The sequence below is a fragment of the Fundulus heteroclitus genome, chromosome 12 (assembly GCF_011125445.2).
Source record: "Fundulus heteroclitus isolate FHET01 chromosome 12, MU-UCD_Fhet_4.1, whole genome shotgun sequence".
In the NCBI taxonomy this organism is placed as follows: Eukaryota; Metazoa; Chordata; class Actinopteri; order Cyprinodontiformes; family Fundulidae; genus Fundulus; species Fundulus heteroclitus.
Genome location: NC_046372.1, coordinates 26,974,708 through 27,001,323, shown reverse-complemented (window position 1 = coordinate 27,001,323; position 26,616 = coordinate 26,974,708). Strand labels below are relative to the sequence as shown.

Below are 26,616 nucleotides of genomic sequence, written 5' to 3'. Positions count from 1 at the left end.
TCACACCTCTAAACAAAAGATCTGTGCAGTTACAGCAGCAGATGCTTTTCCTATTCTCCCATGCATGTGTGCAACACTAGTGTCATTTGAACTTGTCACCAGAGAAGCACTGGTAGTGTAAAATTGTAATTTTTCTGGGAAAGGTAAATATTTTGTTTTCTGTAGCTCTAAGTCATAATCATGCAAATCAGTACAAATAAAATTGTTACATACCACCGTATTTTTCAGACCATAAGGCGCACCGGATTATAAGGCTCTTTAAATATTCTTCCCAAATGTGTAATATCTCTCCTCCACATCCACAGCTCTCTATCCGTCTCTGTGGGGAGGACAGAGTAGCTGGACTACACTGCCCTGTGTCTAACATAAGGCCAAAATAAACATAATTATTATTAAATTAACTTACCAGGTTTATTGTTGCTAGCGCGTACTCCAGGCTGCCTTACATGAATGCACTTCTAGTTTAGACATTACAGTCAGGCAGTCTGGTAGACAGCTCAGGGGTCCTATCAGGTAGTGACACAGTGTACCGTAATGCCCCTAATATCCACTGAGCGGAGCGACTTTGTTGCTAACCAAAGTTGTATTTACACATTTAAACAGATCTCTGAGCACATTGTATCACATAAAATCAGTCAGTAAGCACAACAGTGATCAGATATAAGGCGCGGCATCAATTTTGAAGAAAATTTAAAGATCTTAAGTGCACCTTATAGTCTGATTATACGGTACTTTGTGTAAATGGTAAATGTCTTGTACTTGTATTGCGCTTTAACTAGTTCAACGACCCTGAAGTGCTTTACAGTAGTCAGTCATTCACACCCTGACGGTGGTGAGCTGTTAGCAGCCACAGCTGCCCTGGGGCAGACTGACTGAGGCGAGGCCGCCAGACAACCAGCACCACCGGCCCTCTGACCACCATCAGCAGGCAATGCAGGTGAAGTATCTTGCCCAAGGACACAACGACTGAGACGGTCGGAGCGGGCAATCGAACTGTCAACCCGCCAATTGTAGGTCGCCCTTTGACTCTAGATAATGTGTCACTTTTTGGATTGTATAACTGAAACAGGATCAGTTCTGTGATAGTCTAACTTTTTGAGATGAACCTGTACTTTTTCAGTCATTTTTGTCTAATCTGTCATGAACATTTAACATTCTAAGCCCTTTAGAGTCTACGATGGAGATTTCTTTTTTGCTATTTCCGAGAGCATTGTTAGGTCTGATTTGTGGATGTCATTGGTGGTAGATCATCTTGGAAGGTTGGCTGCGTTTATTCCCTATTAAATACCCTTTCTATAGATTGATGAACTCAAAACTTTAATAGAAACGGCCTTATAACCCTGTCCAGATTGACTGGCAGCGGAAAGGTCTTCCCTAAGAAATATTGATGTTGTTCCGCTTTGGCATTGGGTTAAAAATGAAGCCTATATGTGTCAGAGCAGGAAAACATTAAAACTCCTGAATTTAAACAGATGCTCACACTGATGATGATCAGTTAGGTGAGTGCATTTGATGTGCAGAACCTAGCTGCTATGTTCCTGGCATTGAAAATTATAAAAATCTAATTTTTCTGTTCATGGATGGTATGTTTAGTGACTGTTTCCATATATAGATTATGATGTTACCAGAATCAGAATGCATTCCCTTTGATTTGGTACGTGGAATACACAAACCCACATAAATTCTTCCTCGTTTTCTCCTAAGTGGGATAAATGGTTGTTTAAATTTTCGTTGGGCCTCCTGAGGTTTGCTCAAGCACAAAATTTCAAAACACAGATGTGAATTTAGTCCTTGGCTGCACTTGGAAACCTCTAGAGCTAACAACATTTCATCGTTCAAAGATTTGTCACAACAGCTTCAGTGCTGCAGTCTCTGCTGGGCAACGTGTCATTATGCTGAAAATTGCATCAGTACTTCACATCTTGCTCAAGATTTCAGGTTGAAAGATCAAGCAACCCTTTTGCTGATGTTAACAGAAAGAAGCGCTGACATGATGTAATGGTGATGCTTGTAAATCCTCCGTCAAAAGGATGTTCTGTCCTGGATGTTCTTGCATATTTGAAACTTCAAAGATATCTGTGGTTTTCTTCTGCTGCACGTCAGACGTGTTTATTATGAAGGAAACCAGTCCTGTGTGCTGCATTAAAGATGCTCAGAATCCTCTAACCCAGTGGTTCTCAAATGTTTTTGTTGCTTTCTCGTTTGAGGAAGAAATAAATCTTCAGGCCCTACATCCCAACAAAGGGGGCAAAAATGTAGTTTTATCGTTTTCTGTTGTAATGCAAAAAATCTGGGAAGATTAGCCAGAATCCTTTTTAAAATGCATTTAGGTTAATTTATGAAATATAACAATGGTTTCTAACAACTAGACTTTTGTAACATTGTCACACTTTTTTAACTATATAATATTAACAACAATATGGCTTTTATTCATTTGTCATTTGTCTCAGACATAGAATTCAGTTTTCAGTGTTGTAGCACCTGTCTGAACATCTTATTAGTTTTTATTATACAGGAGTTTTTTTTCTAAACTGAAATCTTTGGTTATCATTTAGTTATTTGAACACCCATCTGAGACTGAACAGAAAGTTCTTCTTTTTTTTAAAGTGTTTTTATAAAAATCCACACATTTCTTTGTTCAATTCAGTGGCTGATAAAACTTCAAATGAGCGTGAGCTGGAAGGAAACATAGGTCTGTATTTCATACCTAAATGTTTCAGATCTGTAAAAAAGTTTTAATATCAGAGATAGGGTAAATAGAAAATGTAGTTTTTAACCATTTCATGTCCTGATCCTCAGGTCTTTGACTATTTTCCAGCTTTTTCACCTTTTAATACTGTTTATTTAGTCTGTAGATTCAATCCTCCCTTCTTGTTTCTTGTCATTATTATATATTCTGTTGATTATGAATTTTTCTAGTTTACTTTTGTTTCTGTTGGATCCTTACTTCCCTGCCTACCATCAGTTTAGTTAGTGAGTTTTAGCCATTGACTGTTGATTCAGTGTTTGGTTCTGTTTTCCTCCTCGTCTCTGTCACTTCATTGCATTTGTTCTCATTCAGCTAATTACCATCACATCTTTCACCTGTGCTAATTTCTTTCACCTGTGCTAATTTCTTTCACCTGTGCTAATTTCTTTCACCTGCCTTCCCCTCTGTCCTCTCGTCTGTTTAAACTGCCAGTTTCCTCTCACTCCTTCTCAGGTCCTCCGTTATGCTACCCCTGTTCTGGTCACTCCTTGTTTCATTTCTAATGCTTGTCTTCACCTGCACAGGCTAAACGTTTTGCTGCTTCACCTGTAAGAAATTCTTCTTTCACTAAATCATTTCGCTTCCAAGCTTCTGTCTTTAATTTGGTCCATCAACAAGCGCACAATTCAGCCATCCCAATCAATCATTAATAGAGAAAAGCTTTCCAAACCAACCAGAAATTGTAATTGCACCCCTTGTTGAATTATACGTTCACTCATTCCAGTTATTTATTTAGTTATTTTTTGAACAGTAGAGTTCAGTTTCACTAGCCACGCCTAGGCCCGAGTACAGCCAGACCCGTAGAATCCAAAAAAAAAATCCCTTTGGTAGAATCTGACTGAAAACTAGAAGATCTAGATCTAGAAGATCTAGAAGATCTCAAAGCGGCACACAGTGCTGCGATCAAAGTAAAGCAAAGTCACAGGCATCTATGAACAGAAATGAGTTACAAATTGTCCACAATTAAAAACTTTGAACAGTGTTGAACCTTCTTAGGATTGCAAGCCGACTAAAAGACGATTATTCCAGGAGTTCACAACTGAACCCAGAACAACATCTAAAGCACTGGAAGTCTCAATTGCCTCTTCTAGGCTCAGTTTTCATGAACCAACAATTAGACAAACAAAGTCAGGGCATCAGTCGGTGAATCTGAATGGGTTGAAAAACAAAATAAAGTATTTGGAGTGGCCTAGTCAAAGTCAGGACAGTCAATCTTAGGCCATTCCCCTAGGGTAGCATGACCAGCGGCAGTTCCGTGTTCACAGATGGTTGGCCTGGTTTTCTAGAATCAGTCCATCATTTATTAAAAACATTGTGAATTTATTCAGGTTATCTTTATCTGATATAACACTTGAAAAGTGACAAAAAAAGAAATTTAAAAGGAAGAAAACTCTTTTTCACGGCAGTGTGTGTATGAGGTAGAAAGAGTTGAAGAACTTTAGAAGAAAACAGCTTTAGCCTCACGCTGCGACTGCAAATGGCTCTCCAACTCCTGAAACAGATGAATATTAGTTTTCATTCAGTTTTCCCTAAATGTAACGATGCCTGAGGCGGTCTATCATCCTGGAAAACAATCGCCTTCGTTTCAACATCAACAATATCAAACATGGCTGTGGTGTCTGAGGACCAAAGCTAACTGCATGTTAAACAAACATTTCAGGCTTGAAATGCAAACGCTGACCTGCTGCTTACTGTAGCACAGCATCAGTGCTGTGTCTGAGCATATCGGCAGATTTCAAAACTCTTAATTGGCTTTTTATCTTCTTTATGAGTGTGTAGGAGAGGGGGTATGCTTGCCATCCTTTGCTTACACTTGGCTAATTGGATTGCCAATGCAGATGGTTGGAGAAGCTATTTCTAAACCTTTGCGGCACATATTTCTAAGCTGTTAGGAATCTCTTTCATTTGATGAAATTGCCAACCTGAAACATTTCTCCTGCATTTTTAGACAACCCGATTTCATAAGTAGTGAAATAAATCATTATTGACCAACCGTCAAAGCTGATCTGGCCTCTGGTTGCCAGAAGCAGCTTTTGGAGTTTCTCCTGCTGCTTCAGACACCCAGCCAATGGGCACAGTGTGTTTGGTGCACATTCCTTCCCATAAACCCTTTCCAGATTTTGTTACATCACAATAACAACATTGCATGTATTTTATTAGGATTGTTTATTGTAGATGAACACAAAGTACATGTTTGTGAAGATGAAGGATAGGGCTGGGCGATATGGCCTAAAATCAATATCATGATATATTGAGCGGTTCACCTCAATAAAACAATTATAACACAATTGACATTGCCATCAATATAACTGCTTGTAAATTGCTTTACTGCCAGTTATGTTGATGGTATGCTACCCCTGGGTAATCACAGCTTATTATCTCAGTAGCTGCTCCTCCCAACTACTCAGATTTCCCTAACGGGGCATATAGGTTAAGAATAAAATGATAATAATAAGCCCTATGGAGCCTGTGGTCAACATTATACAAAGATAACTCCATTAAGATTGACCAACTGTAAGGTTGGTCAATGTGTTTGTGCCCAAACACTGAACTCACATCCATCCATTGAGCCTGACAGCTTTAACTTTGTTTACGCCGTTGTCCGTAGTAATAGTGACAGGAGCCTCTTCCTCGACGTCCCAAGCAGGCGGGATCGCACCTAAACCATCTCCGACCATCTCCCCCTATCGGCTGAAAAAAAAAAGCCGTCTCTTGCACTCTGGTACGCAGTTTCTATTCACCATTGATGTGATGTTCAGTCAGACTGATGTACGGGTCCATCGTACGACCGGACCAGAGATCAGATGTGGCTGCAATGTCCTTAACAGCTGCTCCTCTTCCTCATCGACCAGCTCTACCGACGCCGCTTCCACCTTTGAAATTTTCTCTGCTTTCTCAACCTCACCGTTTTTTTCACTTCTTGTTTCAGACTGGATGGCGTGGAGTAAAGTCACTACAGATCGTTACACGTAGCACAGCGTCTTAAAGGGACATGACCACAGCCTACCTATACACAGCCAATAAAGACATAACCAACTTTTCATTTTTAAGAACACCAAAAATACTCACATGGGCAAAATTATGTCGGTTATTGTTGAAAAGTTTAAAAAAAGGAAAGTCAACAAGAGTGGTCTGAAACTCAAATCCTCGTGGGCCAGTGTCCTCCAGCTGTGTCTGTGTCCTTTTCCCTACACACCTGAATCAAATGGATAAACTCATTTGATTCAGGTGTGTGTACACTATGAGCTCTGAGCTCTGCAGAGCTCTGCTATGAGCTCATAGTGGAGCCACGTGTGTTGAAGCAGAGACGCATCTCAAAGTCGCAGGACACTGGCCCTCGAGGACTGGAGTTTGAGACCACTGGTATAAAACATGTATTCAGCCCCCTTCAGTCTGATACCCAGAAATAAAATCCGGCACAACCAATTACATTCAGAAGATTCCACCATCGACTGATTTGATTCCAGTTTAAATGAAGCTGTTCTCTGAAGGCCTCGGCGTTGGAGATCAGTTTGTTCTGCACTGCACAAATCTGGACTTAAAGGAAGAGCAACAGCTTTAAAGCTTTAAAAGCCTCTAAAAGATTACAGTTAGACACAAGCCCTGCAGAGGAGACGCCAACGCTGTGGAGCTGTTTGATTTACATGCAAACCTCTGTGAGTGGAAATAATAACACTGCCCTGACTCCTTCATCCCCACTGTGACACATGATGGCGGCAGCGTCATGCTGTGGGGGTGCGTCCCTGTCCCAGGAGATCCTCGTTGATGGGATGATGGATGGAGCCGAAAACAGGCCAATCCAGGAGGAGACTCTGTTAGAGGCTGCAAAACGCTTGAAACTGGGGTGTGGGTTCACTTTCAGGCAGGACAAAGACCCTAAACGTAAAACCAGAGCTACAGTGGAATGGTTCAAATCAAGATTATTCATGAGCTCTGATGTCCCAATCTGAGCCTAAAGTCAGTTAAAATTCTGCTGCAAGATTAAAAAAACTGCTGTTTACTCTGACCTTCCTACCGACCGGACTCAATCTGATTCATTTCCTAAAGAAGGTTGTGCAGTTGTGCAGATATTCAGTCAGTAGAAGTGGAAAAGTGGTAAAAACTTCTGTAATTGAAGCAAAAGTTGGTTCTACAAATAGTTGACTGAGAGAATTTGAATGTTGTTGGTCTATGACAAAAAGTCACAATAAAATAAACATTTTTGTGGTAAGGTGACGAAATGTTTAAAAGTTCAGGGTGTGTGAATACTTTTGCAAGACACTTCAAAAATGTACGACTAGCTGTGAAAACAATATAACAATAAAAATGAAAAGTTATCCCCAGTATCGTTCTTTTCAATGTATCAACTTTCTATATTTTTATCTAATCATTTAACCGTCATCTGTACAAACTTATCACATGTTGTTTACTCTCACTGGTCATTTAGCTGTTTGAGTAGCTTTATTTAACATGTAGGCCCAAAACGGTCAACAAGTCTGGTTTTATTTAAGCGTCACGCTCAGAGCTCAGATTTGTCTCGTGAGTCGTTGAAAATTAAGAGCCAGACACTTTATTTTGGAGCTGGAAAGATTGAATACATCTGAAAGAGGTTCCATCTTAGAGCTGCGAGGAGTCTGACTTCAAAGAGCAGATCTGGGTGTTCTGTAGAGATCAGAGGCAGCTGGAGAAACGACGCTGTGTTTGGGCGAAAGGATACCGTAAAAAAACTCTTTTCACTGTCAAATCTTTAGTTTTTAGAGTAGTTTTGATGCGCTGGTTTGTGGAGACACTACTTTGACTAAGTTGAGACAAAGTTGGCTGTGTTAGACGTCTGATCAAACTCTGGTCCTTGTTCCGTCTGACAGACCAGCTGCGGAGCCGACTGAAGGAGTACGGTCTGGTCACGCCCTTCAGCACCGACTCCCACGGACACTACCTGTCCAACCTGCTGTCGGCCACCCATAAGCAGCGCGTCAGGCGGGAGGCTTTCTCCTCCGAGTCCGAGCAGAGGCTCTTCTTCAACATCACGGCCTTCGGGAAGGAGTTTCATCTGCGGCTGCGGCCAAACGAGCGGCTGGTGGCGCCCGGAGCGATGGTGGAGTGGCACGACGAGGTTCAAGCATTTGGAAACTCCAGCGACGCTGGAAACTCGTCTGCAGGCGCCAACCAGACCGACGTGACAGAGAGGATCCTCCAGCGGGAGCTGCTCAAGACGGACTGCACCTTCACTGGTGACATCACCGACGTCCCTGGAGCCACGGTTGCCATCAACAACTGTGATGGACTGGTAAGTTCTTCTCTACCATCCCCTGAAAGCCTTTTTATCATCACAAACGTACCGTGACCTTATCAAGTGCCTCTGGGCGTTTGGGCTGTGTGTAACTCTTAGCTTTAGCCTTAATTTATGTCAGCGCTTGGCGTTTTTATAGCACCTTGTTTTTGTTTAGCCTCTGACGGGCGGGTTTTTAACGGGTCAGTGCTCATCTACTGCTCTCACATACACACACAGGCGTTGCTCCAAATCGCTTCCCAGCATAAAACATGAGCTTCTTTTGTGCCTGACCAAAGTCGCCTTCCTATCAACCCTCGTAAAAACATTTGAATGGTTCTCTGGGAACAAGTCGGGCCAAAACCTCTTGGAGAGAACCGCTCAAACATCGGCATGTTTGAGAGAAGAGTCGGCTCAGATTCCCGGCTGAAGCTTGAAAAGTTACACAAAGGCTGTGTTGTGTTGGTTTGGTGGTTGTTGGACTATTTAATGTCAAAGTTAACCACAAAATGCGTTTCAAACAAAGAGGCTGTTACATCACAAACACTCCCCTGAAGTGAAAAGCATTTGACTTAAAGCATTTTAAAACCTGCCCCCTTTAGATGCCGTCAACCAGCCAGCATGAAAACTGGAAACCCAACATGCAATTAGTGCTAATTCTGTGCATAAATGAGGATGTTCCGCTTTTATTGTGAAAAACTGGCTTTTATTTCGAAGGCAAAAGTCTTTTGTGTCCTAGCATTCCTCCGGTGGAGGAATGCTAGGACACATAGTACAAATAAGTCGGACTTATTCTCATGGAATAAATTCTGACTGCCCATAAAGTGAAAGATTATTTTTAGCACTTGGATTGTAAGGGCTTCTAAAAAAAATTTTATGTTTTTATTTTATTTTATTGCTGCATTACATTTGGAAAGATTGGTTATTTTGGGAGAGAATTTTAACTTTTCGTTTTCTTTTGGGCTTTCTAAAGCATTTCAGAATCAAACAGAGCAATCTGTGTTCCTTTGACTTCAATTCTAAATGAACCTTTGAAAACCGTGCCATCACAATTACATTTTTCTTTCATTTTTCAATGTCTGTTTTTAACACATATTTTTCTTATAGATCTTATATGTGACCATATTTTTTCTATCTATCGATCGATCTACAATAGCAGGGGGTTAAAAACAGTTCCCAAAGTATAATAAAACAAAAACACAACAAAACGCCAATGAAGCAAACTTGAAATCAAAAGTTATATATAAAGTTCCTCGACAATAGTCACATTTGTTTTTAAATGTCCAGTTGGGAAAAATTATTGCCAACCTCTGGCTAAGCTGAATTTCTTCTGACAGCATTGTAACTCTGACATCTACTCCATTAAAAACGCCGAGACTAAAACCGTCCCCTCAGGACAAAGGCTGCGGCTACCGCCACATCTAGTAAAGCAGGAATCATTTATCGATGTATTTATTACTCTGCGAAGTGTTTAGACTCTTCACAGAGACGGTAAAACATCAGAGCTGTTTTTAAAAGGGATTTTATTTTTTCTGAGTCGCCTAAATGCTGCAGGCAGTGTAGCGTCTGAGGCTATTATGGATTACAATACAATTGACTTTATGTGAGGAAAATTTACATGTTCGTATGGCTACCTTTCTTTAATCTATAAAGACATATTACAAGTTTGTTTGATTAAAATACAGAATATTATATAATACTAAACTACGGCCCCCCCAACAGCCTGTAATCAACCATTAGCAGCCATAAATCTGTTTTTGTTGTTTTTTGTCAGACTTTATCTGTATCTCACCTTACTGTGAAATAATCGTGGTCCAGTCTCGTTTATTGCTTCATTGCATTAAGGTTAGCAGACACTTATTTCTGCACGTCTATCTTAGGATCCCAAACTGTATTCAGATCAGGTACAGGTCTGGATTATAAACGCACTATTCCATCTCCTTCATTCATTTTTTTTTCAGCTAAAATGGATGGATGGATGGATGGATTCTGTTGTAGCTTTGCTGTTGGATTGTTGTCTAAATGAGCCGAGGCGATTTAAATTTGATTACCTCACATTTTACTTTAGACTGCTTTGGTGAGAAGAGTTCACGGTCAACTCAGTGACTGCGGGAAGCACATTTATATATATATATATTTTTTTTATTGGTTACAATCACAAATCATTATCTTTCCACTTCTGTGCATACATAATCATTGGTATGATTTGTTTGGATTCCCAAAGAATGTCATTCAACAAAGCCATAGTTCTGACTTTTTCTCATTTTGCTGTTATTAAATTTAAAATATAGTTTGCTACCTGAAGGGTCTGAGAAGCAACTCTTGGGTTTTTGCATGGTTGAACCTTGAGGTTTTATTTGCTGCTAAGCCCATCCCTAATTTTCCTCTTCAGTATAACTGATAGATTTGATGTACAGCACAGCGTACTTCATGTTCTGACAGAGTTTAGATTTCCAAGGCGACCGCTGGCGTTGCTGGAAGCTCAGTTTCTAGCAGATTGTTTACCAGCGAAGGTAACGTGACAAAACCACGAGAAAAGTAAAGACGGTGTATTTCTGGCTCAGATTAATAGACTGGCAGCATGTTTTAGAAGTAAAACAGATCTTGATCAAGCAGCAGTGATAAGTAAAGAGATGTTAAACAAATAAGACTTTAAGTGCTGAGTCATCATGGAGCCAGCTCCATGATTAATAAAAGCCTGCTCGGGTTTATTAAAGCTACTGCCGAGCTTATCATTTAACAAAAGGATGATGAACCTTTTTACCAGTGCCTACACTAAATGGTGACTAATTAGATCGTTGTGGACGTAATTTTCTCAGCCGTGTAAAACGGCTTTTATTCTGATCTCCCCACTTTTGCCATTTAAAAGATTTTTTTTAATTTCATTTGAAACCGTCTTTATGACTAATGTTGCCTTCATACCTATTATTTAGTGAATATATCTCTCACATTGAACATTATTTATCATGGCTCTAATGTGTTGCTGCTTGTCTTGTATCTGTGCTATATTGGTGGAGCAGCTGTTGAGATTAATTTTCTTTTTTTGTGTGATTATAATGTTTTCAGAGCTTTTAATTAACCGTCTTTCACTCAGTGTCAGGGTTCTTTAAGGCAGTGATTATATGACGCATAATGCTCTAAATATGGATAAAGTGAAAATCCAATCAGTACTGTATATATCCTTAAACCTAAAACTGTAATGATTTTTTTTTCATATTTTTAAATAGTTGCTCTTCCAGTTACGACTTCCTGAACCTTGATCTGATGTCTTGGTGCTCGGCTCCTATGTACGCCATCATACAGCATCACATATTTTCTCTGTGTTTGTGTGTTGGACAAACGCTTTCCTAACTTGGTTCCTGTTTAGCATCTGTGTGCTCTGGTTATTGGCCAGAGATACGGCATTTATCTTCTCTAGTATATCTTCCAGCTTCATGTACTTTTACAGAGTTTGCAGCCAAACTGCAGCTTTGTCCTGTAACTGAAATGGTAAAAAACCAACTCTGCTGTTGGTTATAAGATAAGATAAGATAGGCTTTATTGATCTCACATTGGAGAAATTCATACATATTGTATTTGTTGCTTTTATTCCCCCTTTTTGAATGGAGAGTCTGAGTCTGATTCCACATCCTCCGCTCCGTACCGCCTCCCTGAGTCAGTGACAAGCAAAGCCTGTTCCAGCTACGTTAATATTTGCTAAAATGATTTCACATCTGCGTTAAACAGTTAATGCTGATCATCAACTTGATCTCTAAGGTCATTGCTGGTGTCGGTCCACTTTGACATTGTGTTAACACATACCTGCAACCTCCAGGCCAAAACGGTCCAGTCTCCTGGGTCATTTTGATGATGATCAGCTAATCCAGTGCAGCTAACTAGCATCACCTGACTGCTGTCTTTTGACTTAAATCCTTTAAAAGCATCAGTGGGATACTAAGGTTATTTAAGCTTGTTTTCATGACTGTAGCTTGCATATTTCTAAAGAAATGTGTTTCATAAAAGGGAAACACAATATTGCACAACTGCCGCCCAGAGGATAGTGTCTTATTGCACAATTCATTCAGCCTTTTGAGGCATTATTTAAAACTTTAATTGAAAGAGGAACCAATTAATTTCTAAAAGGTCTCAGTTGGCATTTGGCAACTTTGTGCTGGAAGGCAGGAGCTAGTTCTCTGACCGGAGGGTGTTTGTTGGATCACACACGACTTTCTGTTCCTGTTTGGGAACAGACCGTTGATAATAGTCCAGGAGGGAGAGGATTCCAGCCCACCCATCACCTCCATGGCAGACTAAACCAGACACAGCAGCTTGCATTTAGCCTCCAGAGACACTCCTGTACAGATGTTGCTTGTTTCTTCTCTGAGGATGTACAGAATAATCACGCCTGTGTTGAAGACATACATTTGAGAACAAATTTAGGAGGTTATTTCTATTCATCCGTTGTCTGTCTGTGGAGGTGCCCATCTCCAGCCGTCATTGGGCGAGGGGTGGGGTACACCTTAGGTCGACTGTCCATGACGGTTGCTCTTATCTGAAAAAATAAATAAAAAGATGGTTATATTTGATAGTATTTTTCATGATTTAAAAATATGTTTTCAACAGGCCTACCATCAATCAGTGACATATATGACTCAAAAGTTGTAGTTTGCATAAATACGGTACCATCCAGTAATAGGCAGCTCTTAATATATATAATATGTTATAGATTTTTTAGTTAAATTAAAACATGTTTGCCTGTTTTCTACTAGTAAAGGCCATATAGTGCTTCTATAACTTCTGCTAGTGAGCTGGTAGGGTGACAGGGCATGCAATGTTTAATAAATGTGAATCCAATGTCCTCATCTGAATGGACAAAATCATTTTCCCTAACAGCTTTCTGGCTGTGGAGGGAAGTTTCTTCTCACTTCTTCCCCCAATGGGCGGGTAAACTGGTGGTTTGGAGCTTAGCATTCACTTTTTATAGTGAAACGGCTTGAAATAAGCACTGCAGATATGTGATGGTGAAAGCTGATGTTGTAGCTGCCGTAGGTTTTATCCTCATTAATTATCCCGTAAGCCTGGCAGTGATCTCACATGTAGCAGTAATGAAGGCTGCGTTCAGTTACATTTATGTGCTCGAGTTGATCAGGCTTATAAAATGTTATATTGGCCACAAATCTATCACAAATCAGCTATAAAGGATCAGGTTTGCTAATGGGAAGCCGTCTTCCAACAAGAAAGTAGCAGTAATAAGAAATGTCTAAGGAAAATTAACACCCAAAATACCATTAACTGACCTTTAAACTGAATTAGATCTGAAGTTGTACTAAATTAAATTAAAAAAACTGACAATGTCTTAAATTAAACCCAAATTTTAAATAAGCTCTGTAAGTTCTGGCTGGTTCAAAGACAGGATTTAGAGCATCATTTGGACTTCTTTTACCCAACTTAAATCTAATAGAAAGGTTTGGACGAGAGAAAACTAAGGAAGGGTCCAGAAGAGGAGGAGCTGCAGGTCCAACAGGCAACAACACCAGGAAAACGCTTTATTAAAACCAAAAATCAATTAAAATCAGTGAATTATAATTACCTCACTTTGAAGCCAAATTCTTTAGAGAAAATTGATATTTTGAACTTATTGAACTTAGTTTAATTTACTCTGGCCTATTTTGAGGATGTCTTCACTTTGAAGTCCAAACTGGACCATGATGTCCGCAGACACTGATGGGAAAAACAGAAACGGCTTTCTTTGGCCCCGGTCTTTTTGCCTTACTCCTACATGAACATGACTATGTGGTTATCACCATTTCTTACCCCCTAATTCCTAATCATCCGTTCAGGTTACGTCCGTCTAACACAGCAACTACTTTGTTATTCTAATCAATGAGAACGGTTCCACGTTCTCCATGACTTCTCCAGACGTCACCGTCAGCGGACCAGCTCTCCGTCGTTACAGAACAAGTTTCTGGTCCGATCCAGTCCGCTGGACTCCAGCCAGGTCAAACTCCACAATTTCAATCATTTCAAACTGAGAGAAAAAAAACGCTAACGACATCTAGTTTGTCAAAGTAAAATAGGGAAACGAGAGATCGGTAACTACAAATTAAAACTTCTTTCTTAAATATCCCCAATAAAGTTATCAGTTCTATTTAAATATTGGATGCAAACTACTGGGTTTTCACTGAGCAAGGAAGCAGATATGTCATTGATGGAAATAAAAATACGCTGAGTCGATGTAGGATCAGCAACAGAAAACTTTTCAGACGCTGTTAAAAGGATGAATGAAATGTTAGTTTTGTTTCTGGCTCCTTTATTTCCCTTTTTCATCGTGTGAACTCGTACCTGTCACGTTACATCAGAGCATGAAAGAAGACTTAACTTTATGATCAGGAAAAAATATATATATTTGGATTCCTTCACGTATTCTAATCGTCTCTTTCCTAAAACCTGAGGGCTGATTTTTAGGAAAACAATCTGTAACCTCAGCACCATTCTGTCGTGTATTTTGTCTGTTTTCTTTGACGCAGAACATGAACACAGTCCTCTCATTTTGTTTGCAGCCTAAACGCAAACCATGCCGGACCGCTAACTCGACATCAAACACCCAAACAAATCAGGGGTTTCTGATGAAACAGCTCGTCGCTGAGGGCCGGTGGGCTTTGATGTGAAGTGCTAGCCCTGGCCCACGCTAGGTGTAGGTTTTACTGTCTCTTAATTATAGCCAGCCTGCAGTCTGGAAGTCTTTACTGCAACAAGCAGGCAGGCGGGCGGCCTGGCTGCTAAACGCTCTGAGTCACAGACTTCCCGTGCTCCAGCGGCACCAGCAGCAGCAGCAGCAGTGTGGGGGGAGGGGGGGGGGGGGGTGATCTCTCTCTGGGAGACAGCCTTCATGCTGCATGCATGTCAGCGAAACAAGACAAAGCTGTTCCTCGAAACAAGATTGAACTGAGCTTTTTTTTTAGTCAGCTTTGTTTTTTTTTTTGTATGAAGCATAAGTAATTCCATTAAATCAAAGCTGCCACATATATTCTGCACCACCTTTTTTTTATTCTCACTATGTAAAATCACTTTCCAAATCATCAGCAGAGTATTAGTGGTCAGACTTTCCGGAAACTGCTTAGGCCTGCAGTTATTAAGTGTGAAATTAAAGAAAAAGGGTCACCTTTTTAAAAAAAACATGCATTCTAAGAACTGTTTGACATCAGTCCAGAGAAGAAGCTGAACTTTTACATTTTGCTGTGAATGGTAATTTGTGAAACGGTGAACAGGCAAGTTTAATTACCACACATTATGACAGGTTGGATCAGATATTTATGGGTCTTTTACATAAATGAGGATTTTACAGCCGGAGTTTAACATGTAAACTGCTTGAAGCTGGAAAGTCAATCGATTAATAACGCGGCTGCATGGTTGAGGCCATCTGAAGCTTTTTTTGGACACTTGTTTACCTTTTTGGTGGACTCAGTGAGACTCAGTGGGGCTCTTTTATCTCCTGTGGGGTTCTGTTTCTGCTGCTCAGCAATGAGCAGATAGTGTGCAGTTTGTGTTCTGGGCTTTCCTGCAGCTCAACAGTTTCCTGCAAACTCAGAGGACAGTGATAACTGAGAATGAACCAAAACAGAAGGCCAGAGGGATAAACACTGGGCAAAGAAAACCTGCTATAAGCCTTCATGAACCTCCGGGACTCACAGATTTATGTGGTAATTCTGGCAAAACTCTCTGTCTTTACTGTGTCGTTGTTGAACTCAGCATCATTTTATGCATTTGCACAGTTCTAGTCCAAAGTTTGACTGAAAGTGTCGTTACATGGCAGGTACACCGTCTGATACCAATGACCAAATAACTGATAGAAATAACTACGTTGGGCAGATATGGGTATCTTACAGGCCTTTGCATTATATCTTTAATAGAAAATACAAAATTAAGCATGCATAAGAATAAAAAAAATATTTTATTTTGACAAACCGGATGTTGTTGGACTTTTTTAGTTAAATAACAATCGGATAAAAAGGCATTTGACACGTTAGAATGAACAATTCGATCCCCAGATAAACCAGGCGGCAGCAGATTCTAGAAACTGAAGTTCAATTCAATTCCTTTAATCTGAAGAAACTTTGAACAAGATAGGAAAAGAAAGCCGGCCCATTCAATCGCAGCAGAACTAGGTTGATTCCACACGCCTGATCCGAATTCATATGCTCTATTCAGAAAAGGAGCGCACCAAAAGCCAGACGGATGAAATACCAGCCTGGACTTCATGCCCCATAAAATCCACTTTATTTCCTCATATTTAGACTCACATCCCAGGTTTTTCAATATGCTAAGATAACTGGGCCAGATTGTAAAATATGGGACAGCAGCTGCAGCAGCACCAACACAGTTGGAGGGATTAACATCTTGATATTGTGCAGACCTTCTCTTATGTATTAATATACTGAAGTCAAAGGTAAAGTGGTGAGAACAGGCTGTTGTTATTAGGGATTACCAGAATAAACGTACGCTAACTATTACGCTGGATGCTTCAGCTTCAAATCTAACATTTTCAAGGAAGAAAAAATGTCCGTCTAGCTCATGTGGGAAACGCTGTAGCAGCGCATGCTTCAGAAACAATGTTGAAATGTGGCATAAAGATCCAGAGCCTTGGTTTGTATCTATCTATTTTTATTTAGGTTTAACTTAATAAAGCAGACGTTGAAGCTGAAGGATGTCTGAAATTTCTTTTTCCTTGGTTTAACATCAATGAATGAACTCATTAATGAATTATGGTCAGTTTATGGCTTATAATGGAAGCATTGGCCAAGAGCAACACCTGGTTTGTATAGAAGTATTTAGAAAGGGACTTTAGTCTGGTTAACCTGTGGTATAATAAAAGAACAACACAGCCACAGGTTTGATTCCTTCCAATTTTCACCTCAATCCTCACCTCCATACAGGTGATCAACATTGACCCTAACGACTCCCCATTGCTAAGGGGCGGACCAGTTTTGGTTTAATTTGCATGTAATCTACGCCATAACGAGGCCTTTGTTTGGGCAAAGATATAAAACTTGGAACTCCACATTACTCCAGACATTTGAGTTGAGAAAGCTTTCTGGATGGGAAGTGAAATGTCTTCAAACTTTGGGAAAAAATCCAGTTGTTTTGTTTTTTGTAACTTTTTTTGGAATAACAAAAGAACTTTTGTTTTTTGGTTCTTACACGATCACACGGTGCTGGCAGAAAAAAACCCTGCATGCTGACAGAGAAAGGCTGACCTTGACATTTCACTAGTGGATGGAAGCTGAATGATTCCCATCATCTGTCCTCCTTCCCTGTGAGCCCTGAAGTTTCTGCTGGTTCACATACTCCTGGTATTTCATTGTGAAGTCATTACCCTGAAAGGCAAAGACAGGAAGCTTCTCATGTCTAGTATATTTTTGGACTTGAGGAGTCGGGATTTATTCACCCGCTCTGTGTTTCATCCGGCTATGAAGAGCAGAGGAAGTGGCAGCAATAAATGATCAGCCTCTGAAGTGGGTTAGAGATGGCTCTTTTAAGATGTCCATTAAAAGAAATAAGAGCAACTATTAGACGTTTAGACTTAATCTGTTTCTTGGCCATCGGGTGTTTAAAAGATCTTATTGATTTCCTTACTTCCTGTCGTTATTTTGGATCTACAAAGTGCTTCTGGAAGAGATCCACATCTGAATGTAGGAATGTGAAACGGGGAGCGGAAATAACTCCAAAGATCACCTCATTTACGCTCTCTTTAGGATTTTAACGAGCATCTCTGTAACCATCCCAGTGGCTGGGACAGCTATAATAAACCGCTCTTCATACATGTCAGTGGAAAACTGTTGACAGTCTTGGTGATTCTTAGTGTAATACATTAATATTATTGAGTTACTTTGGTATAATAAGGGTTTTTAGTCTTTAATTGGCAGTTGTCAGCATTCTAATACTGCATGAACATAAACCACTGGCATACAGCTCTAAGAGCCTCAAAGGCAAGCTGAATCACTGTGTCTGCCTTCTATCTCGTTATATAAACATTTTAAACTGATAGCAATGAATATACACACAAAAAGATCTATTTACTTTGCTTTGACTCACTTCTGGAGTTGAAAGATTTAGGCAGAACATTAGTTTACCCCCACCACAGATCCTAAATTACCCCAAAGTACTGTTTAATGTTTTATTATAAAGGTTTTCTAAAGTTTTGCATTTAGCATTACCAGCAGTTATCCCTAACTTGCACACAAATGGAAATAAAATAGCAATTTGACATCTAATGATGAGGATTTCTACATTGAATAGATTTTGTTTAAACCAAAAAAAGATTTTGATTATATAGTTTGATGTCAAAGTTTGTTCTCCTAAACAAGGATAAGAAAAATGGAGAAAAGGGATGTATTTCTTCATTAACAGTATTTTGTTATGGCAACAACAAAACACTCTTTTATGCATTCCAATGTGTTACTTTTGACATCATTTACACATTTAATTAAAAAAATGTGCTAGGCTAACATCAATTTAAATAATTCAATTACATTTTATTTATATAGCGCCAATTAACATCACATCATCTCAAGGCTCTTTCCAAAGTCAAATTCATTCATACAGGCAGGTTGGTCATAAAGTTTCCTCTCTAAGGAAACCCAGCAGGTTGCATCAAGTCTCTCCAAGCAGCATTCACTCCTCCTGAAAGAGCGTAGAGCCACAGTGGACAGTCGTCTGCATTGTTGATGGCTTTGCAGCAATCCCTCATACTGAGCATGCATGAAGCGACAGTGGAGAGGAAAACTCCCCTTTAACAGGGAGGAGAACCTCCAGCACAACCAGAACCAGGCTCAGTGTGAACGCTCATCTGCCTCCACCCACTGGGGCTTAGAGAAGACAGAGCAGAGACACAGAAAGCTCAGAAGCTCACATTGACCCAGGAGTACTTTCTATGGTAGAGAAGACAGAGTAGAGACACAGAAAGCTCAGAAGCTCACATTGACCCAGGAGTACTTTCTATGTTAGAGAAGACAGAGCAGAGACACAGAAAGCTCAGAAGCTCACATTGACCCAGGAGTACTTTCTATGGTAGAGAAGACAGAGCAGAGACACAGAAAGCTCAGAAGCTCACATTGACCCAGGAGTACTTTCTATGTTAGAGAAGACAGAGCAGAGACACAGAAAGCTCAGAAGCTCACATTGACCCAGGAGTACTTTCTATGTTAGAGAAGACAGAGCAGAGACACAGAAAGCTCAGAAGCTCACATTGACCCAGGAGTACTTTCTATGTTAGAGAAGACAGAGCAGAGACACAGAAAGCTCAGAAGCTCACATTGACCCAGTAATCCCAGTGATAGTGATAACTGTTTTGTATAAATTACTAGCTGCGATGGGGGAATGGCGTACATGTTGAAGGACCTACGGTCCAGACCTGGTTCTGTTCCTGAACCCTAATGCCCTCCCGCCTAGTTTACTCTGTTCTAGTTCAACTTGAATTTATGCATCTGTTACGTCTGCTCGCTTGTATTTTGACAGACCAAACAATGTTTAGACCCTTGACGGTATATCGTTACTTTTTCTACATGACAGAGTGTTGCAAAAGGGTAAAAGTTACAAGGATAATAGCAAAAAAAAAGGAGGCTGAGCAGAGGATACAGTTTGGGCATCAAAGTAGAAAATGTTTAAAGGTGTGTCTGACCTGGTGGTAGAGAGAGATCATAAACAGAAAGATTGGCATCGCATGATTTTGCATTGAAGCAACAGCGAGGGTTGATAAAGAAAGAGGACAGGATTACTAAGGTGCCAGCGGTAAGGCCACGTGTAAACACAAGACAAAAAGCCACTAGTGAGCTTTCTGTGAGGCTGGACGTTTGAGAGAGAAGAAATTGCTTTGCCTGATTTGGTATAGATTAAAATGAAATATGATGTCTTGGACTGATGAAAGATGGAGAAAGGAACAGGAGCAGGAGGCGACTGAAAGGACAAATTTTCAGATCTTCTGGAGGAAACAGGGAGAGGATAATGGGAGGTAGTGGCTCAGGAAGTGGGGAGGATTAAAGTGGAAGTGAGGAAAGATTATAAAGGGGATAAAGAGTGGAAAGGCAATTGACTTGTAAGCTAAATCTATGGAGGTTTGAAGATGCCTTGGAAGAGGGGGGCAGTGTGCAATTTATCCTGACGGTTTAATATAATTTTGGATAGTGAAAGGATGCCCAGTGACCATAGTTGTTATCTCTTGTGGACTGGATGGACCCAAACACAGCCAGGAGGAAGCAGTATCATAATAAACTGGAATTATTAAAGACATAAATAACTTAGAAAAGTATTAACACAGCAAACCACAGGAGGAAACGGGAACCATGAAGAACTACAGGACCAGGAAAGGTTAACATTAGAAGAATCCAACAAACAGGGGTTCCTTACAGAAAGCTTAAATACTGAGACAGTGATAGGTGGACCAGGATTTCAGTTATCGGTTTTGTTAAAGTAAAATAATATAATTACTATATCTAAAATATTCGATTCAGATTAAATAAACTAATATAATAAATGGTCATGGTGTTCCCAGGACCAGAACTAAACAAGGGGTGGTAGTAGTTAGTTTCAGCGGTGGAATAATCTTCTAAATCATGCAGAAGTTTGCAAAAACGGTTAGCGCCATTAAATTACTACTGTTTACTACAGTTTTTCCTAAAACCTTAAAGACTTGGAGCGCATCACCAAAGATAAATAATCAAAATACCAGAAAAAAACGCATAAACGCTGGTCAGAAATAATTTAATAAGAGAAGTTCACTTGCCGGAATCCTTAGAATGTTTTTTTCATTTATTACTGAGAAAGATATGTTTCTATATGCCACTTTTTTATTAAAATGTAAATTAAAACAAACTATTCAAAATGGATCCTACTTTAAATTGAACATGATTCAATGAAATACATTTACCACTTAAATCTGCCAGCGGTAAGAATCAAGTCAGGACTCTGGTGGGTCACTAAGATATCACATTCAGTCAGAAGAGAATTAGAATATTTTTTTTAAACCAATCTCTTCCAGGGGTACAAATAATGTGTGGCTTTACTGTAGGTCACCAAGTCTGATAGAGCTAACACAGGAACTAGCCTTATTCTACATTCAGTGATGAATAAAGCTCTAGTAAGATTGAGGCTGAACAGTCACCCCTCAACTAGTTCAAGAATCTGTTTTATTGTCATTTTGTTGCCATGAGGAAGTTTTTGTGAGACATTCACACATAACACATAAACACAACAAGATTTAATGTGCAAATAGTTGAATGGACCGATGACGCTTCCTCAGAAGCTAAAAGTGTGCGAATAATCCTTAGCATCTAGTAAGATTTCAAAGTTCGAGTCAAAAATTAAAGCTGTCACTTCACAGGAAGATGTAAAATACTCTGCAATTTCATGAATATATCCAGACAAAACACTCTGAGAGTGTGCAAATAATCCCTAGCAAAAATTTAAATGTTTAAGTTAATTGATGCTCGAGCCAAAAAGGACAGGTAGCAGGCAGTTTACTGACCTTGCTTGCATAAGGTCAGTAATTTGTGCGTTCACAAACACATGAGAATCCATCTTGTCCTGCTCCGAATTCAAATGTTCGTGTCTGAACCAAAAACAGTATGGGCCAATCACGTTGCAGTATTGTGGTTTAAGTGTCTGAGCCCCCATAAACATTGTGGTGCAGGGTGACGGACTCGTAGCTGCTGCCATCACATTTGTTTTGTAAGAATCCCAAATTTTATTATTGAAAAAAGAACAATAAGCGCCTTGATTAGCTTATCTTGTGGTTGCTCAAAACGCCCGGTGCTTTTGTTTTCAATTGATACCGTGATTGGCTAAAACCAACCTTTGGTAGGCGGGCACTAGGTGTCGCTTCGCCCAATCAGCTCAGAGAGTTCCGCTCCTTTCCCTGAACGGATTCAATGGGATCGGTCCCAGTTTACCAGGTTACAGGATGATGTAAAATACTCTGCAGTTGGATAAATTAGACAAACTTTCCCAGAGAAGTTAAAGTGTGCAAATGGTCATCAGTTGAATCTTCAAGTTAAAGAACTGTTCACGTTTTATGGATCTCCAAGAAAACAACCGCTAAGAAACTAACTGTGCCGTCTCTCACATGCTAATGTGTAAATATTTCATAATCAGATCTAGAACCTGTGGAACCAGCAGTATGTTTCTAAACATGCAGCAGACTGCCCGAGGGAAAGAGGAATCTGGGTTACCTGAAGGATGAGAAGGACTAATTAAAATGCTGGTGGACTTCTTTTGAAGACATCTCTCCTCTTTTTAAAGGGCCAGTTCAGTTCTTCCAGCTGGCTTCCAGTTACACCATCTGAAATCTGCAGTAATGGGCATGTGGGCGCGGCTCTGTCTTTGTGAATGCAGAGAAGGCATACGGCAAAGTGTAAAGAGATCTTCTGAGGTTTGAGATGCGGCGTTTGGAGCTAAAGAAGTGACGCTCCTGTAGGGAAATGTATGCAGACACGGAGACGGTGGAGAGATGAGACGTTGAAGTGACGGGTTGATCTAAGCTGGGCTAGACTCCCAGCATGCCCTTTCTTTCTGGCAGGGTTGACAGACCGGTTAACAGATGTCTGAGGGCGATTCCCTATGGTCAGAAGGAAAAGTGGTTTAACATAGTTGTTGAAAGATGATATAAGACAAGTTAGGATTTTACTTTGTGTCAGTCTTAACTTAAATGATGAGGGGACTACGTTCAGGGAATGCTAGATCTAATATAGCTTTAAACAAATCTATAAGAAGAAAAACAAACATTTTTGAGTTTCTTTATTGACTTTCCGACTCGACAAAGCAGATTTGGTGAATAACAACAAGATATGAGTGAAATGGATAAAGTCAATGAAACACCAGCCATCATAAGGCTCAGGTCAGCGTGTGTTGGCAGTTAAAATCGACTAAAGATCTGGGAAGGAATCACCTCTGTCCTCTGTGGCATTTTAAATCCTCCCTGACTTAAATCCATGTCTAACAGCAGCCAATTAGAGAGGAGGAGAAAGCTAAGGCAGGGCATCAATGTCAGGAGAACGTTCCTACAGGGATCCTAGCTGTAGCTGGACCAGAGGGCCTGCAGAGGTGGAGTTTTACTCTGGAGAGAAAAGGAATGGAAGCAAAACATAATCCATACATGTGAGGGGAGTTTGGCAGGACCAGACCACAGGATAGAAAATAATTAAATTCAGTTTTCAGCCTCTCGTCCCGGTTATTTTGCTCTATCTATAAGTTTTGTGTGTTTACACCAAGGAGCAGAAGAAGTCTTAGTGGAATATCTCAAGGCCGAATATATCATCAGTGTTACCTATAGACCTTCACCTGCTCCTCAGTCTACCCCTCCCCTATTCCTCTTTACCTTTTTTAGTTCCTTCCTAAAATATTAAAATAATAAAAAGGCTTTTCATTAAGAATCTGATGCATTATGTAATGCAGAATATAGTTTAAAATTGTCAGTGATTTTTATGTTTTTACTCTTTAAGGAGGATGTAAAGTCAGACCAAACAAGCCATATTGGTGTGACTCTAACTCCACAATATAAAAGCTATAGAAGAATGTCTAACTTTAGACATTTCTATCCATGTTTTTGCTTAAACCTACAATTAACGGCCATACTAAACATAATAAATCACAACACTAATCTGCCGTCAAAGAGGCAACTGAGAAAGTGAGTGAGTTTATCATGTTGGTGCATCAGCCTGAGGAGAGCAGGTGAGTCGTTGTCAGAAAGGAGCTGAAAACAGAAAGACGGAGCAGAACTTTGTGTTCAGCAGTTTAAATGTATGTTTGTTGTGGTGTAAAAGTAACTGAGATGATATGGAACAGGATGGAAAGTGAGAGCTGCTTTCTTCAGGTGACTGGAAGCAGGTTGTGGCTCAGCAGAAAAGAGGATGAGGAGTGCTCTTCCTCATTAAATGGAGCCAGCTGAGGTGGTTGAGGAACCTGAGGACACCTCTTGGTTTTCCAAGCATATCCTGGAGGTGACAGACACTGGAACAGATGCAGAACTTTTATCAGAATCAGAATCAGACATACTTTAATATGTCTTTAATTAGAGGAGGGACTATAGACATAGACGACCTGCAGAGTCTCTCTGCTGATTATGGATGTTTAAAGATGAGGATCCTACTCCTCTTGTCATGAGAAATTACTTAGATCCTACTCCTCTTGTCATGAGGCCATTGTTCTTTAAGACTGGAGTGTTCTTTCAGGGTTGACAGCGAGTTCCTTATATTCAGGTACGCGGTTTTCTGTTTTGATGTAAATGCAACTCAGCCGGAAGACAAAGCTGTCAGTTTATAGGTCCATCTCAGTTTGAACCCTCAGTTAAGGTCCTGCAAGTTAAGATCCCAGATAAAAGCAGCTTAAATAAACTTTCCTCCATTTGTCTGCCTGCCTGTTGTAGCTTCAGATGGAGCTGCTGCTCCCCGACATCGAACGTGGTGAGCGGCGGTGATTACATCATCTGATCAGGATGCATCTAGGATGCATCTCTTTGGAGATATTCTACATTCCACTGGAGGCAGAGCCTAGGGTTGATTCTAGATCCTGTAAAGCAGTTTATAGTGACAAACAAATGAAAACATTTCTATGTTAAACAGGACGGGAGACAGGAAGGCCTCTTTACCATCTAATTATGGGACCCATGGTGATGTAACTTTACAATTATGAGCACATTCAGGGTGTTTTGAGAGGTTACATTGAACTTAAACTTTGCATTTTTGCAGATGATGTATATTACTTTTTATTTAGAATCTGCGTAATGTTTTTACTGTCTCTGTTTTTCCCTTATTAACCGGTTTGATTAATGGTCAGGTTGTAAACAAATTTCCACATAGAAGTGAATGGTGAGCCAATTAACAAACATTAAAGAGGTTAACGGTCGTTCCTGGATCATTTGTCTGTGACCCAATCAGGGAAAAGCAGAAGATGCATGGACGGATGGAGCTGAACACAAGGGTTTGGGGAAAGAAAAAGTAAAGCAATAGATACATATAAATCATGTTGAAGTGATAAAAAACTAATATTTAGTTGGAAATCCTAGATTTGCATTTAGTGCATTCAGTGACATCCATGTTAAGCAGTTTTGCTTTTAGCACAGATTGATGTTGCTGTTTGTTGTGGGGATTTTGTGTGGTCTTGTCTAACCTTTTAAAGTAAAATACGACACAAGCTATCATTCATTTCCGAATGTATTCACTTTAAAAAATGTTTTTTTAAACAAATTAAACTGTGAAGAGATGCAAACACGTGGAAATAAAAGCTGAATGTCAATGTGTGCCCTCAACTAACACGACAAACTAAGGTGCCAGAAAATGAGTTTTTGCCTCATGCCAAGTGGTTCGTCTCCATGAAGATATTTCAGGAATAAAAAGCCTCTTTCTACCACGTGTTGCATGAAGGAGACATTAACTGATTTCAACAGACAATTGCAGGTAGACTCCACATCTGATAACAGCAGACACAAGAGAGCTGACCTGAAAATAGCCCTTACTAGAAGCCTGACGTCTGATATTAACCTCCACCCTGTCAGCGGCTCTGTGAAACCTGCCCACCTACTAATGTGTGTCATGTTGCATAATCCTCTCTGTCAGCCTGAGGCCGAGGAACTCATGGTGTCTGTGCGTGAGGCTAAACACACTCTGGGCCTGATGAGGGAAGCATCAGTCACTGTCCCTTCAGAGTAAGAGCATTTCAGACCCAAAACGCTCTTTTGTTGTCACCTCTACCTCAAACACCTTCAGCTCCACTTGCCTCAGAGGGGAAAGTTCACGAGGCTGAGATTCATGAGGAGAGACAAAGTGAGCAAAGAAGATGCGCTGCTGCTTGGCTAAGAGCCGTGCGTGTTCACAAGCCTAAACTTTTGGCCTCAGAGACATAAAAAAGCATTCTTTGACGCGCACGGATCCTGACATATCTGGAGCTGCGGAGGACCAAGGGGGAAGAAAAGCAAAGAAAATATCCTGTTTGATTAGAGGAAGAAAGTGAGCCAGCCGAAGCTTGGGCACAAAAGTTTTATTCACTAATAGTTCTTAATGTTTCTTGTTGTCGCAGAGGCTTGACCCCAGAGCTGTTTGGGTTTATGGTTTGAGGTACGGGGGGGGGGGGGCAGACGGAGATATGCAGAGCCAGGCTGTTCCTCCTGAGCAGGCGGAGCGTGGAGCCCGGTGTGTGCTGCCGCCATGCTTTTATTCATGTTTGTGTGTTCAAACATTTTCAGTCATGACCTGCATAAACCCACATTTTCTGTTGTCGTTTCAGACATTGAGCGCCATTCACCAGCCGGGAGTTTTATTTTAGGCCGAGCGCAGATGTCTGTCTGTAAAGGTTCCCTCTGTTCAACCGGCAACACAACCGAAATAAATTACCTCATTGTTTCCTAAAGTGATTCTGCTTTTTCCTTACGGCACTCTAGACATTTACCACAAACTCTTTCATTTTAACAAATGCTCTTTGCTAAAAAAAGTAATTGAACTCATGCATAAATTACCTGAGAATATGGATGCTTTGAATCCTACCTCTGAACTGTTTCTTTAAATATACTTATCTCAGTGCAAACATATTTATATAACCTATAAACATGTTAACAAACTTTTAGCTTAGTGTCAACACAAAGTGATGCATCATTATG

The 26,616-nt window shown here is 40.3% G+C and overlaps 1 protein-coding gene across 3 annotated transcripts in view; it reads left to right on the top strand.

Moving 5' to 3' along the window:
• Positions 1 to 26,616, top strand: part of adamts3 (ADAM metallopeptidase with thrombospondin type 1 motif, 3) — a 230,747-nt gene that overhangs the window by 13,929 nt on the left and 190,202 nt on the right. For all 3 annotated transcript variants that reach the window (XM_036144383.1, XM_036144382.1, XM_036144381.1), the window contains exon 3: positions 7,594 to 8,015. In XM_036144383.1, coding sequence (XP_036000276.1) covers positions 7,594 to 8,015 — 422 coding nt within the window. The remainder of the gene's footprint in view (positions 1 to 7,593; positions 8,016 to 26,616) is intronic.